Source organism: Physcomitrium patens, chromosome 16 (genome assembly GCF_059467195.1).
Source record: "Physcomitrium patens ecotype Gransden chromosome 16, ASM5946719v1, whole genome shotgun sequence".
Classification (NCBI taxonomy): Eukaryota; Viridiplantae; Streptophyta; class Bryopsida; order Funariales; family Funariaceae; genus Physcomitrium; species Physcomitrium patens.
Window position 1 is genome coordinate 10,225,392 of NC_143425.1, and position 13,705 is coordinate 10,239,096.

General features: G+C 37.1%; 2 protein-coding genes and 1 long non-coding RNA gene across 12 annotated transcripts; 1 reads left to right on the forward strand and 2 right to left on the reverse strand.

The window, feature by feature from the left end:
• Positions 1 to 1,418: 1,418 nt before the first annotated feature.
• Positions 1,419 to 7,037, reverse strand: LOC112293179 (uncharacterized). Of its 10 annotated transcripts, none has more exons than XM_090256955.1 (6): positions 7,006 to 7,037; positions 5,479 to 5,867; positions 3,941 to 5,238; positions 3,463 to 3,688; positions 2,895 to 3,290; positions 1,419 to 2,794 (listed from the first exon to the last, which is right to left on the reverse strand). In XM_090256955.1, exons 2-6 carry the CDS (start codon positions 5,810 to 5,812, stop codon positions 2,007 to 2,009), a joined length of 3,042 nt encoding a protein of 1,013 aa, XP_090113081.1. In that variant the 5' UTR covers positions 5,813 to 5,867; positions 7,006 to 7,037; the 3' UTR covers positions 1,419 to 2,006. The 10 variants fall into 10 exon arrangements, with proteins under 10 accessions (XP_090113081.1, XP_090113080.1, XP_073395595.1 ...); XM_090256954.1 differs by lacking the exon at positions 7,006 to 7,037 and adding an exon at positions 6,715 to 6,999; XM_073539494.2 differs by lacking the exon at positions 7,006 to 7,037 and adding an exon at positions 6,551 to 6,999.
• Positions 7,038 to 8,716: 1,679 nt separating this feature from the next.
• LOC149987646 (uncharacterized) lies at positions 8,717 to 11,639 on the reverse strand. The gene is made up of 3 exons (XR_016507104.1): positions 10,917 to 11,639; positions 9,651 to 9,704; positions 8,717 to 9,368 (listed from the first exon to the last, which is right to left on the reverse strand). It is a non-coding gene; the product is annotated as an uncharacterized LOC149987646 (long non-coding RNA).
• A 417-nt stretch (positions 11,640 to 12,056) lies between these two features.
• On the forward strand, positions 12,057 to 13,281 carry LOC112293285 (18.1 kDa class I heat shock protein). The gene has a single exon (XM_024542537.3). It carries the CDS (start codon positions 12,209 to 12,211, stop codon positions 12,692 to 12,694), a length of 486 nt encoding a protein of 161 aa, XP_024398305.1. The 5' UTR covers positions 12,057 to 12,208; the 3' UTR covers positions 12,695 to 13,281.
• Positions 13,282 to 13,705: the final 424 nt, after the last annotated feature.

The window sequence follows — 13,705 nt, forward strand, 5'->3', positions numbered from 1 at the left end:
AGATGATGTAATAGAAATGAAGATTCTCAAGAACAATAAGTTCTTTTTTAAATAAATGTTAAGATTAAATAATCTTAGGATCTCAACTTTAGAAGATATTTTCTATATTTAGTGATTTTATTAAAGGTAGGAATAATTTTCAATGATCTTATAAATATTTTATTTGAAAGAAGTTACAAAGTCCTCAACAATGATTAAATAACATGGTAGTTTTTTTTACCTAGAAATAGAATATTATCAATGGCTAAGAGGACCTATCAACTACCTTTAAAAGAAATAAAGATTAAAGTGTGTAGTAAACACAATTTAATATATTTTAGACTTTCTCAACATATGATGATTACTCTTTGTGGAACTTGATCCTAAAAGGAGGATAAATGTCACAAACATATATATTTATTCAGATAAGAAATGCTAGATAGAAAGAAAATATAGATAGATTTCATATAACTTTGTGGTAAAGTTTCTTAAAAGCTTTATAAATGATTATTTGACTTTATACATGTTTATAATTGATTGATAGGTTAGAAACTTAGCCAAAAAAATAACTATGTATCTCATGTGTTGATAGCTTGTGTATAAGCTAATAATGTAGCACACATATAAAAAACATATCTTACAAGTTAAGTCATGTATCTCACAAATTGAAGACATGTTTGAAGTTTTATAAGACATCATCATATAGCTCCTAATTGAATAGTGTATATGAAGACAAGAGTTAGCTCTCTTTACTCTTTTCAATGCCTTTCTAGTCTTTAGTCTTATTTCGAGACTTTTTAATCTTCTTGTCTATGATACTAGTCGTTTTAGTTCAATTTATTACTATCTTTGAATGATTTTTTAGATCTTTTGAGTGATATAAGAGTATATTGAAATTTTCTCTCTTTAAGATTTATATCCTTGATATGTAGTGATATTAAATTATACCTTATTCATTTAAAGATTTAAAGATAAATTTTTAATTAATTTTGATTGTCTTATTTTATTTTTTATATATTTAAATATAACTTATATTTTTCATATTTTATTTTTATATTCTAATAATTTAAATCATTGATTGTAATAATAAAAAATATTTTAATAATATCATCTTAAATTACTAAATTTTAATTATTTCATTTTATATATATATATATTTATTTATTTATTTTTATTGATTCATCAAACTTACAAAGAAACTTAATCAAAATACACAAAAGTCAAATCTTATAGAACAAACATACTTTCTTCAACTTTCATATCTAATTAATATTCAATAATATTCTATATTTAAATTGATTTGGCTAAACATCTTGATTTATACTTATGAATTAAAAAAACTATTAATCTAAAGACAATGGATAGTTGCTTTTTATAGTTCTTATGCTAAAAATTAATATCCAATGTATATACAAAAAAAAGTACTATTTTTAAATAGATAACATCAACAATTTTTAAATTATAACTTATTTACTTTCATAAAAACTTACCTAAAAAGCATTCACTTAATCCTTAAGTTCTAACATATATATTTCTAATATCACTTTAATTCTAAAATGTGATATTCTTTTATTTAGACACTACGGTGAGAACCTAGCTTAAGGTTTTGATACATACCCAAAATTTTCTCTCTGTATGCTTTGCAATTCATAAGGCTGCAGGGTACTTGTGGTGTTCGTTCTTGTCATGAAGTAAGTTGTCGAAATGAGTCGAAGAAGACAAGGACGGATTAGGTGAAGAGGTTTTGAACATATCTGGTGTTAGTTTGGCTGAGTTCTCCTGATGCCATGGTTTCGGTCGATGTCCACGTTCAACAGTTGTGTGAGTTGAACAATCACAATACAGGCAAGTTGAGTGTTTTGCAAAATGGACTTCTTTTGCAGGAAAATTAGAATTGTGGCGTAAACAGTTCTCAGTGGCAGTTGAAATGGTCCAAAATTGGACTGCCTATACAGATGCCGCAAAATCTGCAAATAAACGACGTCGAGGTAAATGCAGGAGTTCGATGGAAGACAACGAGCAGGGCGCTATACAGTTACTAATTGAGCACGCGAGAAGCAAATGCAACTGCTCCAGATGGTGTTGCGCTTCTTGGAAACGGCGACAGAGCTTCTTGGGCTCGATGATTTGGATGAGCTCCTACTTCCTCTGATGCGGGACATGAGGTGGTGAAGGAAGTGATGGCTGCTGTCAGGTGATCGATGACCTGAGACGGAGCTTGCCCTGCTGTGCAAACCTTCTACTAGCAAGGTTTGTAGTGGCGTTTGAGGTTTTCCCCTCCTCTTCCATAGACCTAATTTTCTCCTACCATTGCTGCACTGAACGTTGTCGCTCACGAAACTCGAAGTTGCACTTCTCGCGCAGCGATCTTTAGCATGACCCTTTCGTAACGACGCCGCTACGCAATAAAGTTGGTCATCGGAGGAGATGCAGGAGATGCATGCACCACTGGATGAGAGAGAATGGAAGTTAAATTCGTTGACCACAGCAAATGCGTCGAATTCCCGGCCAGGAGTGCCGAGTCCTCCACTAGAATATGCTTCTGCTTGCTCCTCCCAGAGCCTGTCTTGGTGAGAGCTTGAGAAAGAGGGGTTCGTCAAGATGGTGATGGAAGAGGGAGGCAGGCGATACTCATCTACAGATTGTCGAGGTGAGACTTGTAATATGGAAGAACTGCTCCGGGGTTGTTTTCTGGTGAGTATACACTCATTCTCCTCCAAAAGAGACAGGGGCTGCTTCACGATGTTCTCAGCTCCAATACTTGCTTCAAACATGTCACCTACATTTTTCACTTGCAACTCTGCACAAATAAACTCTGTTACTAGAATCAGCACTTTCAACGTAATTTCTTCTTTCAATACACGCAGTGTTCAAGATTTTTACTAGATCCATTAGAATTAGATCGAGGGCATTACCTGTGGACGAGTTCAAATCATGCGAGATCGACCCTGCGCAACCTAGACTTGACTTCCTTTGGTTGCCACCAGAGTTCTCTTCTACGTTACTTACTCTATGAACATTCAGAGAAGCATTCTCGGTCACGGCTTCCTGATTGTCAATCTTCACTATCAGATTGGCTTCCTCCGACTCTTGCTCACTTCCACAACATGCTTCTGTTCGACGTGATGGAATGCCGCCCAAGCTGAGATCCCTAGCATCCAAAAACCTCTCCGATTGTGGCTTCAACACGTTGAGGTCATCTGTCGTGATCAATGCAAAGCCTTTTTCGTTTGCAGAACGGGGAACACAGATTATCACCTTCTCTGATGGAACTTCTCGCTTAGCATATTCATCGCTTGTCACTCCACAACCTGCATTACATATCGAAGTTCAACGTTGAAGTTCCAACTTCCTCCGTGAAATCCAATCTCAACTTGCTTAATAATGAAGTCATGTGATCTGCTTCACGAGATAATCAATCAGACTGTTGAAGAAGTAAAGCAGATATATGCAATCATTAAATTTGGTCTGCACTTAGCTTACTTGAAGAGTCACGCAATACCGAATCAGATTCACCTCCTTCAGCGAAGTGTTTCGACTCACCCACGACCTGTTTAGATGTCTGTTTGGCGTCCTTGTAATCAGAAGAGCCTCCCGCATTTGCACCCTCTTTTTCGGTATCTGTATCTGGAGCCAAAGGCTCAGTGCTACAGTTCTCACAGTCAACTTCCATGTCTACAGCCTCGGTGCTGAAGTTTGTCTCGGTGAGCTGACAAGACACCCCAGAAAGATTTCAATGCACCAGAACATTTGTAGTTCATTCCCCCTGAATTGGAGATGCTATGTGAATGTGCGTATATGTGAGAGAGAGCGAGAGAGAGAGAGAGAGAGAGAGAGAGAGAGACGGAGAGAGACTGCAATGACTCAAGTAGAACTAATAGATCAAGCCAGGAATCTGTGATTGAAGCTAAAATGGAAGAGGAAGTTTCACCTCGACATGAGAATATTGATGTGAACTTACAGGGGTTGGCTCAAATTGGTCCGTACTTCGCGTTGAGTCTATCCATGAAACCTCAGGCGCTAAAATGGTGAGAGCTCTTTCCTTAATGGATTCAGATTCTGTCACGCGAATAACCTTGACTACCATGTCGCCAAGGCCTGATGCAGATCCACTTCGCCTTCTTTTAGGAAGTTTTGTTCTCTTAGTTTCAGTTCGCGCATCATCTCCTGGTCCAGAGCCAGATCTCTTACTTAAACACGCATCAGAACTATTGAAATCAGTGCTCAATGTGACATCTTTCTCCCAACAGGGCGAAATCTCTCCCCCTTCCCTCTGACTCCCGACTGTATCGATTCCTTTAGATTCCTCCAACAGGAGAACAGGGGAAACAGGGACCATTTCACCTACGAGACAAGATTGAAACGCTGTCTCGGTAAGCTTAGCTTTGGCGCCCTCATCAGAAGAAGAAATAGGCTGGGTGCTCTGATTAGTTTCATTTTCTTGGGTACAAATGAAGTCCTTTGTTTGAGAGGTTAGTGCCAATGTTACCTCTTGATTATCCTTGTAATAGATGATCTGGTCAGAGCTTTCGGAGTGGATGCTTAATATTTTTCCATTCTGTAGCTCCAAGTGTAATGGCTCCTCGCAAGCAGCATCTAGTTCGTTGGGTTTGGACAAGGAAGGCAGGTTTGTTGAATTACTATCAGGAAATGAGGACATACATGCAATTCCCTGTAGATCATGATCCATGTTCAGTGAACTCGTCGCCGACTGCTCCGTAAAAGATGTATCCGTAGTTTCGAATTCTGTGGGACAAACGTCACAGACTGGCAGGTAAGCTGCATCCATATTTAAGTTTTCGACTGGCCACGAATCTACAGCGGACCCCAGTAAACCGGTTGATGGGTTTTCAGTGAAAATCATTGACACTGTGTCGGAAGACACTCGACACGCATCATCATCCTCCATTTTCTTGTTTGGAAGAGCGAAGCAGGATTTTCTTTGGGAACCGATTTCACTCTCGTGTGCTACCTCTTTATGAAATCTGCTGTCTACAGTGTTTTCGAAATCTTGTCGCTTTTGTTCTTCAAACGCGTCCCTACAATGTGGAGTTCCATCTGCATCTGACATGAGTCTACGAGGCATTCTAGATATTTTCAGAGGCTGCTCAAACTTTGTTGGAGAATGGAACAGAGAGGCCGTAGTCATCGCAACTGCATGCTTAGATTCCATTCCTTTAGTTGGCGTGCATATTCCCTTCGGCCATGGGGACCCCGCAGCATTGTGGGTCACGCTCCCAGATCCGACCCTTCTGTGTCCTGGACAAATCAGTTTTGGTAACCCAATCTTCATTAATTGTAGAGTCCTAAAATATCCAACAAAGCAGTAGAGAGCATCAGCTCTTGAAGCACACCACACTCAAGTTCTATGCACATCAGAGAGGTAAAGCTCGAGACATATTCTGAAAAGAGAGGTTCGGAATCCTGAAGAGCTCACGATTAGGTACTCACTACAGCTCTCTTAAAACGTCAAATAAAGATTTCAAAAACAGCGAATACCTCGAATTGATATGGAGCTGAGTGATATCCTTTCTACCAAAGAAGTCGGCAGAGATGCTCCATAAAGCTCCAACCCCTCGTGGACATCTTCGTCGCTTCCGAAAGATGATCGTGTTCTCTTCATCTTCTTGACACCAAGGAGAATAACAGCAGAGTTCTTCTCGGAGGTTCTAGGACTCGATGTGCCAGAAGAGAGGTTCTCAATGCTATTGGGTTCCTCGTCAACAGACAGTGAGCGCCGATGCCTTCCTTTCTGCAGAAGCATTGTCGTTTGAATCGAGGATCCTGAAAAGAGCCTTTCCATTCGATGGGTTTCACTATCCTGGCAAGACATCGCAATTCAAATATGGAATCCTTTACTGTCTCGCTACCTACCCATGGAATCGGACCTGCAGTATAAAATAGCCTATTACTTCAACATCTCATGGTAAAGGACAAGCAAACACAATATCAACAAAGAAAACTATAAATCAAGAGAAATGTAGACAACGATGAGCCGTAGCATGAACAGTGGCACACTATCTCAGTAACAATATACTTATAAACCCCTGGACATCTCAGGATCCACGTCACTTGCAGCTAATCCAGGAACAGAATGCAGCGCGAATTTCATGAGAAGGAAACAGAACGAAGTGACAGACTACAGAGAATATCAGATTGCAAGCTTATACGATAGAGAAGCTTTTTCCCCTGCTCGATACACCGAATGCATATTTTAAGTACCAAAAGACCAGCCCAGATATACCTGACAAGAATCAGAGAAAACAAAACGTACGAGACTCACTAGTTACAAGTCGATGACTGTTGTTCAGAAATTGCTTACGTTCCAAGAAAGACGGCGGTCAGTCCAAAACAAAAAGAAGCGATACTGTAATTTAATGCTGAGACTCTACTTAGGGTGCACACTGAAAGTACGTGCATCCCAGAGCCACGAGTGTAGATTAAGGAATCAGACTGACATTTGCTAAAAAAGCGTGTGTTCACACGTGCCCTTCTCAAATAGAGGCTGCAAGAATCACATTCAAACAATGAAAAGGAAGCTCTGGATGTTCAGAATTCAGAGAAACATTACAATGTGCAGTACGGTTACTCTAAATTTCAGCAGGAGAAAAGAGAATCCTCCCTCTTGTAAAAAACTGTTCACTCGCTTGCCGAACCCAGCTGGTACTCTAAACCAGTAATTCCCACGACATTCACAGAAATTGAACAGTAGTATTCACAAAGACAGCAGTATACTTAGAGAGCTCCGCCACCGTTACGCTCACTTCTCAATGACAAAGCGTTCTTGAAATAACTGGAGACCTCATGTAATCGAAACTGGTAGTCAATCCAAGCTACAGGAAAGAGGAATAGGAAGAGTTTTTCACGTAAGAAAGAATTGATTCCGCGTAAGAACATTCTCACAACACCCATTACAGTCATTCTATTGTCCTGTCAAACCTTAATGGAAATACCCTTCCGTCGACTTCAACCCACATTACACCTAAAACATTCAACGTGCGGCACCTAATTTCTTGATACACTCACCGTCTTTGAGACCATCGCCTCCGCCCTCGCCCTCCACGCCTTGCAACCACGCCGAGACAACGAAGACGACGACGACAATGAACGAAAACTTTGGACGAACATCCAAAATCCAAAAGTATGTACCCGAGAAGAACAGGTTGTGAAATCTACCAATGGCGCTAGTTTATCTTTGTGACTCGGGGGACTCGGTGACAAGGGCCTCAGGGCCTAAAACGCGGAATTAGGTTCTCTTTTTGCCATTAATGTAAGCCACTGATGTAAGAACTGGTAGTCCAAAGAGCAATGAGCCTTTTGCCCTAAAAGAGTTTTGAGTGCCGATTTTAATTTATTTTTTTGTTTCCTATTGAGGTGGGTTCTATGGGTTTCTGTGCTGATGAGACAAATGTGCTGAGTTGGGACAATGGGGTTGAGCTCGGGGCTACCATGTGGTTGGCCAGGTGGCTGGTGTTAATAAAGTTTAGCTGGTTTCATTTGGGCTCTCTCTATTTACAGGAAGTGTTGCAGACAAGAAACTTGGTAGTAAAGCATATGGATAGATGTTAAGGATATAAGTTGGTTTTGACATGGTCTCAAAAGTGGGTATAATGAGAGTTGGCTTGTCATATGCTAATGTCATGGCATACTACAACTTCAACTTGGCATCATGACACACCTTTTATCTTTGATGCAAAAAACTGAAGTTTTTTTTTCATTTTACTTTTCTTTTACTTTTAAGACGGTGTATGTCTTTGATTTCTGGTTTAAAAGGCCCTGGGCAAAAGGTCAAAACTCTCATCAATGCTAGGAGTGGGTTTTGTGCCTTGTTATTTTCACATTGACATTAAATTCTAGCTTTGAAATAGCCTTGTAGATGCTTTGGATTTGCATTGGGAAGGAATAACAAAAAGAATTCTACTGTATAAAAGGATCCAACAAGTAGGGTCTTATATTGCAGTCTTTTTAGCACTATATGCCAAATTTGGTTTTGGCACATTGTGTGATAGATGAATGAATTTGTGACAAGTACAATGTCTTTTACTCAATCAGTCAAAATCCAATGCAATCTTTTGAAGGCTATTTATAAACAAACAAACAAACAAAATGTAGTAGAGTCCACGTAGTCACAAGGAAGGGTTTGCTCACATCAATTTGTAGGAGTAATTGTCATGGGAGGCATGAATTGTTTTTGTTTATTATTTACTAAACCAATATTTATTTGTTCTTGCAACACTTTCACATGCTGTAGAATGAAATAGATTTTGGAAAAAATATTAAAAACATGCACCATAAATAAATCAATACAAAATAAGACTTAATGGCAAACCCTTGCTTGTCATGTACAGAGGTCATATGAACATGAGAGAGAATTCAACTGAAATTGGAAGTGTCAATTTTGTTACCTGAGTTTGGAAAGAAAGAGAAAAAAGTAGTTGAATAAAATAATTGTGTTTTTTTTTATGAAATTATATGTACAATTAAGTGCTACCTTGTTTGCATACTGAATGTTTATTTGTTAGAGCTCCACTATTATTATGATCATTACATGCATATACATAATATAATGTAATTTAAAATACTTGGTTCTTAGCATTCTATGCATATGACTTTAATACAGTATTGTGAATACATTATAAATGAAACATATATATACATTGATTGTTCTGTTTGCTTAAAAATTAGAAAATGTAGTATGGAAATAATAAATTTAGTATATTGATAATAATAAATTAGTGATTTGTAAGAAGTCACATTATTATTATTATTATAATTATTTTTTTTGATTATTTTGAAGACATATATGAAAACTAATAAGTAAAAAACTTGCTATGTATGGTGCAAAATTCTCTGATCTTATATTCAGTTCGCTAATTCTTTTCAAAATTCAGAATGTGTCCATTCTTCAGAATAATGATGGGAGATATGTATTTACAATAAATATGTTAACAAAATGTACATATATGCAACTAACACATGTGCATATATCAATGTATGTGAATCTGGAGCACCTGAGTGGTGTAACAAAATGCTAATCAATAAAATGCTATTCAAGGGCCAGGAGTGGAAGATTCTGTAAATTGAATGCAACACTTGATCTGTTGTGAGTTCTGACAGTATCTGAAACTTAGCACATCAGGTGAGGGCTGCATCTCCCCCTGCATATGGGCATCAAGAGGGTGCAGATGCCACAACAAAAATGTGTGTTGTCCACTAAGGACAATGCAGTGCTTCAAGTGCACTTCATGTCATTAACTACTATTATCCAAAGAGAACGGTGAACACTACATTTCCAACTCAGATTGCTACACCCCATGTGACCAAGGTTTTCTTTTTTCTTTTTTTCTAAATGTTTGGATTACTTGTTCATAATCTTACTTGTTTATTCTCTGCAAAATAAAAATTTAAATTTAATATGCACATTTGTGTGTGTTTATATATATATATATATATATGCCCATGTATATGAAAGGTGTTGCTAATACCACATCAGTTTTTGCTACTATCACCACAACTTGCCATCCACTTGATAAAATGTTTTTAGTTTTTTCTTCTTCCAATGAAAAATTCTTCATATATATATATATATATATATATATATATATAATCAAATTATAAAGAAAATCAATGCTTAATTTTGTTTAAGGAATAAAGAAAGAAAGAAAAAAGACCTTGATCAATTGGGTTTGAGTAATGTCAACTGGGGATGTAGCATTCAAAATTATCTATAATTAAAACATGCAAAAAAAATCCTTAAAATAAATTTTTATTTTTTCTTTTAATAGGTGTGTGTAAAATATAAATAAAAGTGTATATATATATATATATATATATATATATATATTCAGATATAAATAATCGAACTATGTTATATTAAAAAAATAAAAAAAGATTAAAAATACAAATATAGTCAAGGTTTCAGTGTATATATATATATATATATATATATAAATATTTTTTTCAAAAAAAAATTAAATTAATGTATATTTTCTTGATTGAGAAATATTTATTTTATTTCTATGATTTTGAATTTGAATTTATTTTTTTACTCACTAAATTTTAAAAAATAAATTCAAGTATTTTATTTCTATGATTCTGAATTTTATAAATTTTATCAAAAATTCAAATATAAAATTATAAATTAAAAATAGTAAATATGATAGATGTATACATATAATTTTTCAAAAATAATCAAATAGTCATAATGGTATTATTAGAAGACACTGTGTTATTTTTACTACTATTCAGTATTAAAAAAGTTGTAAGAATAACACAAAATATCAATAATTACTAAATTATGCAATTTATATGTTATATAAGTTTCAGGTTTTTTAAAGCGAGATCTATAATATTGGCATAATAAAATATCTAAAACTAAAATAAACTAATTTGTAACATGTTATAAATTTGACATTCACTAATCTTGTGTACGTCAACTGTTATTTTGTATGGTAGCATTTGTGTTACATACACGTAGTATTTAATATTTCTAAGAAATTTATAAGCACATTTGAATTTATTTTTTTACTTAGTAAAAATTTGATTATATTCTATATTTTTTAATTTAAAATGCATAAACTTAAAAAATAATCAAAGACATAAATATATTTTACGTAATAAATTTTCAAGAACATATAATAATACATTCTATGAGCATTTGATGATCAATTTGGAACATGTTCAATAAAGAAAAAAGAAAACGATGAATGATTTTTGTGAGAGGTTTCAAAGATTCATGAACTTATTAAAGAATCTTAATAGTGCAACTTTGCAATAGAATCTAAAATTGTATTTTCAAATTTTAATGATTTGGATGATATGGATGAGAAGCTACAATTAATTATTTTAGTAAATTTTCCATGTAGGAATCTATATTTTTTTATTATAAAACTACTCCTTCAAATATTTGTGAAGACAATGAAAGAATTAGAACCCACTTGTTCCAACATTTTTCTCCAATGTTCTTGATTTTCCATTTGAGTACAAGAAATTGATTTAAATTCTTTAGAATTGGATTCTTGTTTATGTATACCAATAACTCCTATTTTCTTCCTTTTCATCTTTTTCTTTTTCCTTTTGCCATTATCGGTTTAGATAATCTCTTTGGGGTTTGGATGTAATTTATACTTTGTCGGCAGATGATTTGTTGATGTTTAATAGATTGACATTCGAAACTTCTTTTGTTATACCATCATACTATCTTAAAACATACTTTTGGTGTTTTTAAGTATAGTTATTGTATTATATTTAATTATTCGGAATAAATAAAATTTGACACGTATATTCAATGAAAAGAAGTTACTCCCCAAATTATTAGAAATTTGCATAGCGTAACTCACCTGTTGATATATCTTATATTCTACAAATCATATCGAAAGATTCTTTCTTATATTAATAGAGTTGACTTATTTATGAACAATGTTGTTTCTAATATTGCTGTTGAGATGAACCTGTAACTTGTGAGAACCCATCAATAGGGTTCTCACAAGTTATCTTTAATAAAACAAGAAAAAATAAATACAATATTAACCCATCAATATGAATATATATATATATATATATATAAAAGAAAAATGAAGAAAGGAGAAATATCTTGGCATCTACAAGAAATACTTCATTCAAGGAGGTTTTAGATAGAAGGTAAGAATTTAGCAACAAGAAAAAAAAAAAAAAAAATGATAATTCTCACATATATGATTAGCTTCCAAATTTGTGATATTTTTTATGGGCATCTTAACAGAAATTTTGATATAACTTCTTGAATAAGTGTAAAAATCACTTCTTAAAACAATTTAAACACAAAATTTGAAAAACAATATGTTTATTTATGCCTACATCTGTACACCAGTGCCTATATTTCGACACGTGGGACGCCGTCCTCTAAAGCGGCCATGCAGCGCATGTTGCGTTCCACATCCACTCAATCTGCGCCGTCCGATGCCCGAGACCCTTCTCCCCACACCGATTCCTACATGCACGACAACCAGCTGCACCGTCCACCAGGGTCGGCGTTACTTACCGAAGGTCGCCCGATTCAGGCAGGCTCCACCGCTTCCTATCCCTTTTCCTATCCTTGCCTCCACTCAACTCAACTCAACTTTTCGAGCTCCTTCGTTACTCCACATTTCCATGGCTGGACTATTCTCGCTTCCCCAGTCCACTCACTGCCCACCGCCTGTTTGCTCGTCCTGTGATCGGTGGTTTCCTTCGGTTCCTGCGATCGATCACCATGGCGCTCTCACCATTCTCCCGCCTCCGGGACGACTTGTGGAGCCTGCCTGACCCGATAGATGTCATGCTGGCTTTCTTCGACGACGACACTCCCGCCAGCTCGTTTGCCAGGGGCGCTTACGCCGTCGCAAGCACGAGCGTGGATTGGAAAGAGACCCCGATGGAGCACGTGTTCAAGGCCGATCTGCCGGGGTTGAAGAGGGAGGAGGTCACAGTGCAGGTCGAGGGCGACCGAACCCTGAGCGTCGCCGGGCAGCGCCAGAAGGAGGAGGTGCACAAGACAGATACTTGGCATCGCGTGGAGCGTAGCAGCGGGAAGTTCATGAGGAAGTTCCGGTCGCCCGAGAATGCAAACTTGGATCGCATCACGGCCAAAGTGGAGGACGGGGTGCTTATGGTGGTGGTTCCGAAAATGGAGAAGAAGAAACCTGTAATGCGAAGAATCGAGATTGCTGGGCATCATGGTCATCGGAGCCGGAGGTAGCAATTCATTCTGAGAAGAAAACCAATACCAGCGGAAGCGGTGCCCCAATCAGACCGGTCCCACCAATGCTACCTCAGCGGATCCGCAGGGTGCGGTATCCGGCGAACAGAAATGAGGTTGTCATGGAGGGAGTTGTTTGAAATCCAATGTTCTGCAGTGGCGTTGAAGCACGGTCTAAGCGAATTGCCGAGAGAGCATGAAGCCAGCATGAATCTCGAGCATGGAGAGCACTCCTCACAGTGCTCCAAGGGGCAGCATGCTGAGCCGAACGACTTTTTGGTTGTGTTCGGCAGCAAGCATGGGGGCGGTGAGTGCATGTGAATGTGAATTGGAATAAGGTTTCGGCGGTATAAATGAGCATGTATTTAGTAGCACGTAATTAAGAGCACGTACTTGCTGTACTTAAGTGTCACCAGTTTCTTAGCTATATGGTTTTGTCCCAACCCATCAGGGTATCATGGATGCGATGCATCCTTGTTCTTGATTGGGTCCGTCAAACTCGGGGTAAAGATGTCCACATTGTCGTAGGATATATCATACGAGGTGTAACACGAAATAATGAGCGATCATATTATGGTTTCTTTAAACCCGCTTGCCTTCCGCCTAAGCTTGCAGCCACTGCTTTGTACACTTACCGAACAGGAGTGCTAAGAGGAAACCGTCACTGTATAAACATGAGGGGAAAGTTATGAGAACATGCAGAACATTAACCCAGTCGCGGAGTGCATCACCAAATTCACAATCCATCTTGTGTCAGGAAGTAAACTCAAAGATTTTCTTGGTTTCAAAGGGTACACACAAGTCTATGCGTCTGTTCAGCAAACGCGGCCATGAGACATGAATGCAGAAGTGAATGCTAGTCTTTGGATCCGCCGCTTCATTAGCAAGAAACTCTATCACAAGGTATCCTCCGATATTCTAATTCGTACTTCGAAAATGTGTTGCCTGCCAACTCCATCTATAACGATTAGCATGTATGCATAAAATCTGGTGGTCAGGAATAAATGTAAA

Coding starts and splice junctions, on each gene's coding strand:
- LOC112293179 (XM_090256955.1), bottom strand. CDS start 5,812: ATGTCTTGCCAGGATAGTGAAACCCATCGAATGGAAAGGCTCTTTTCA. Junction 5,239..5,478: donor CAGCTCCATATCAATTCGAG/GTATTCGCTGTT, acceptor TGATTTGTCCAG/GACACAGAAGGGTCGGATCT. Junction 3,291..3,462: donor GGTATTGCGTGACTCTTCAA/GTAAGCTAAGTG, acceptor TATGTAATGCAG/GTTGTGGAGTGACAAGCGAT.
- LOC112293285 (XM_024542537.3), top strand. CDS start 12,209: ATGGCGCTCTCACCATTCTCCCGCCTCCGGGACGACTTGTGGAGCCTG.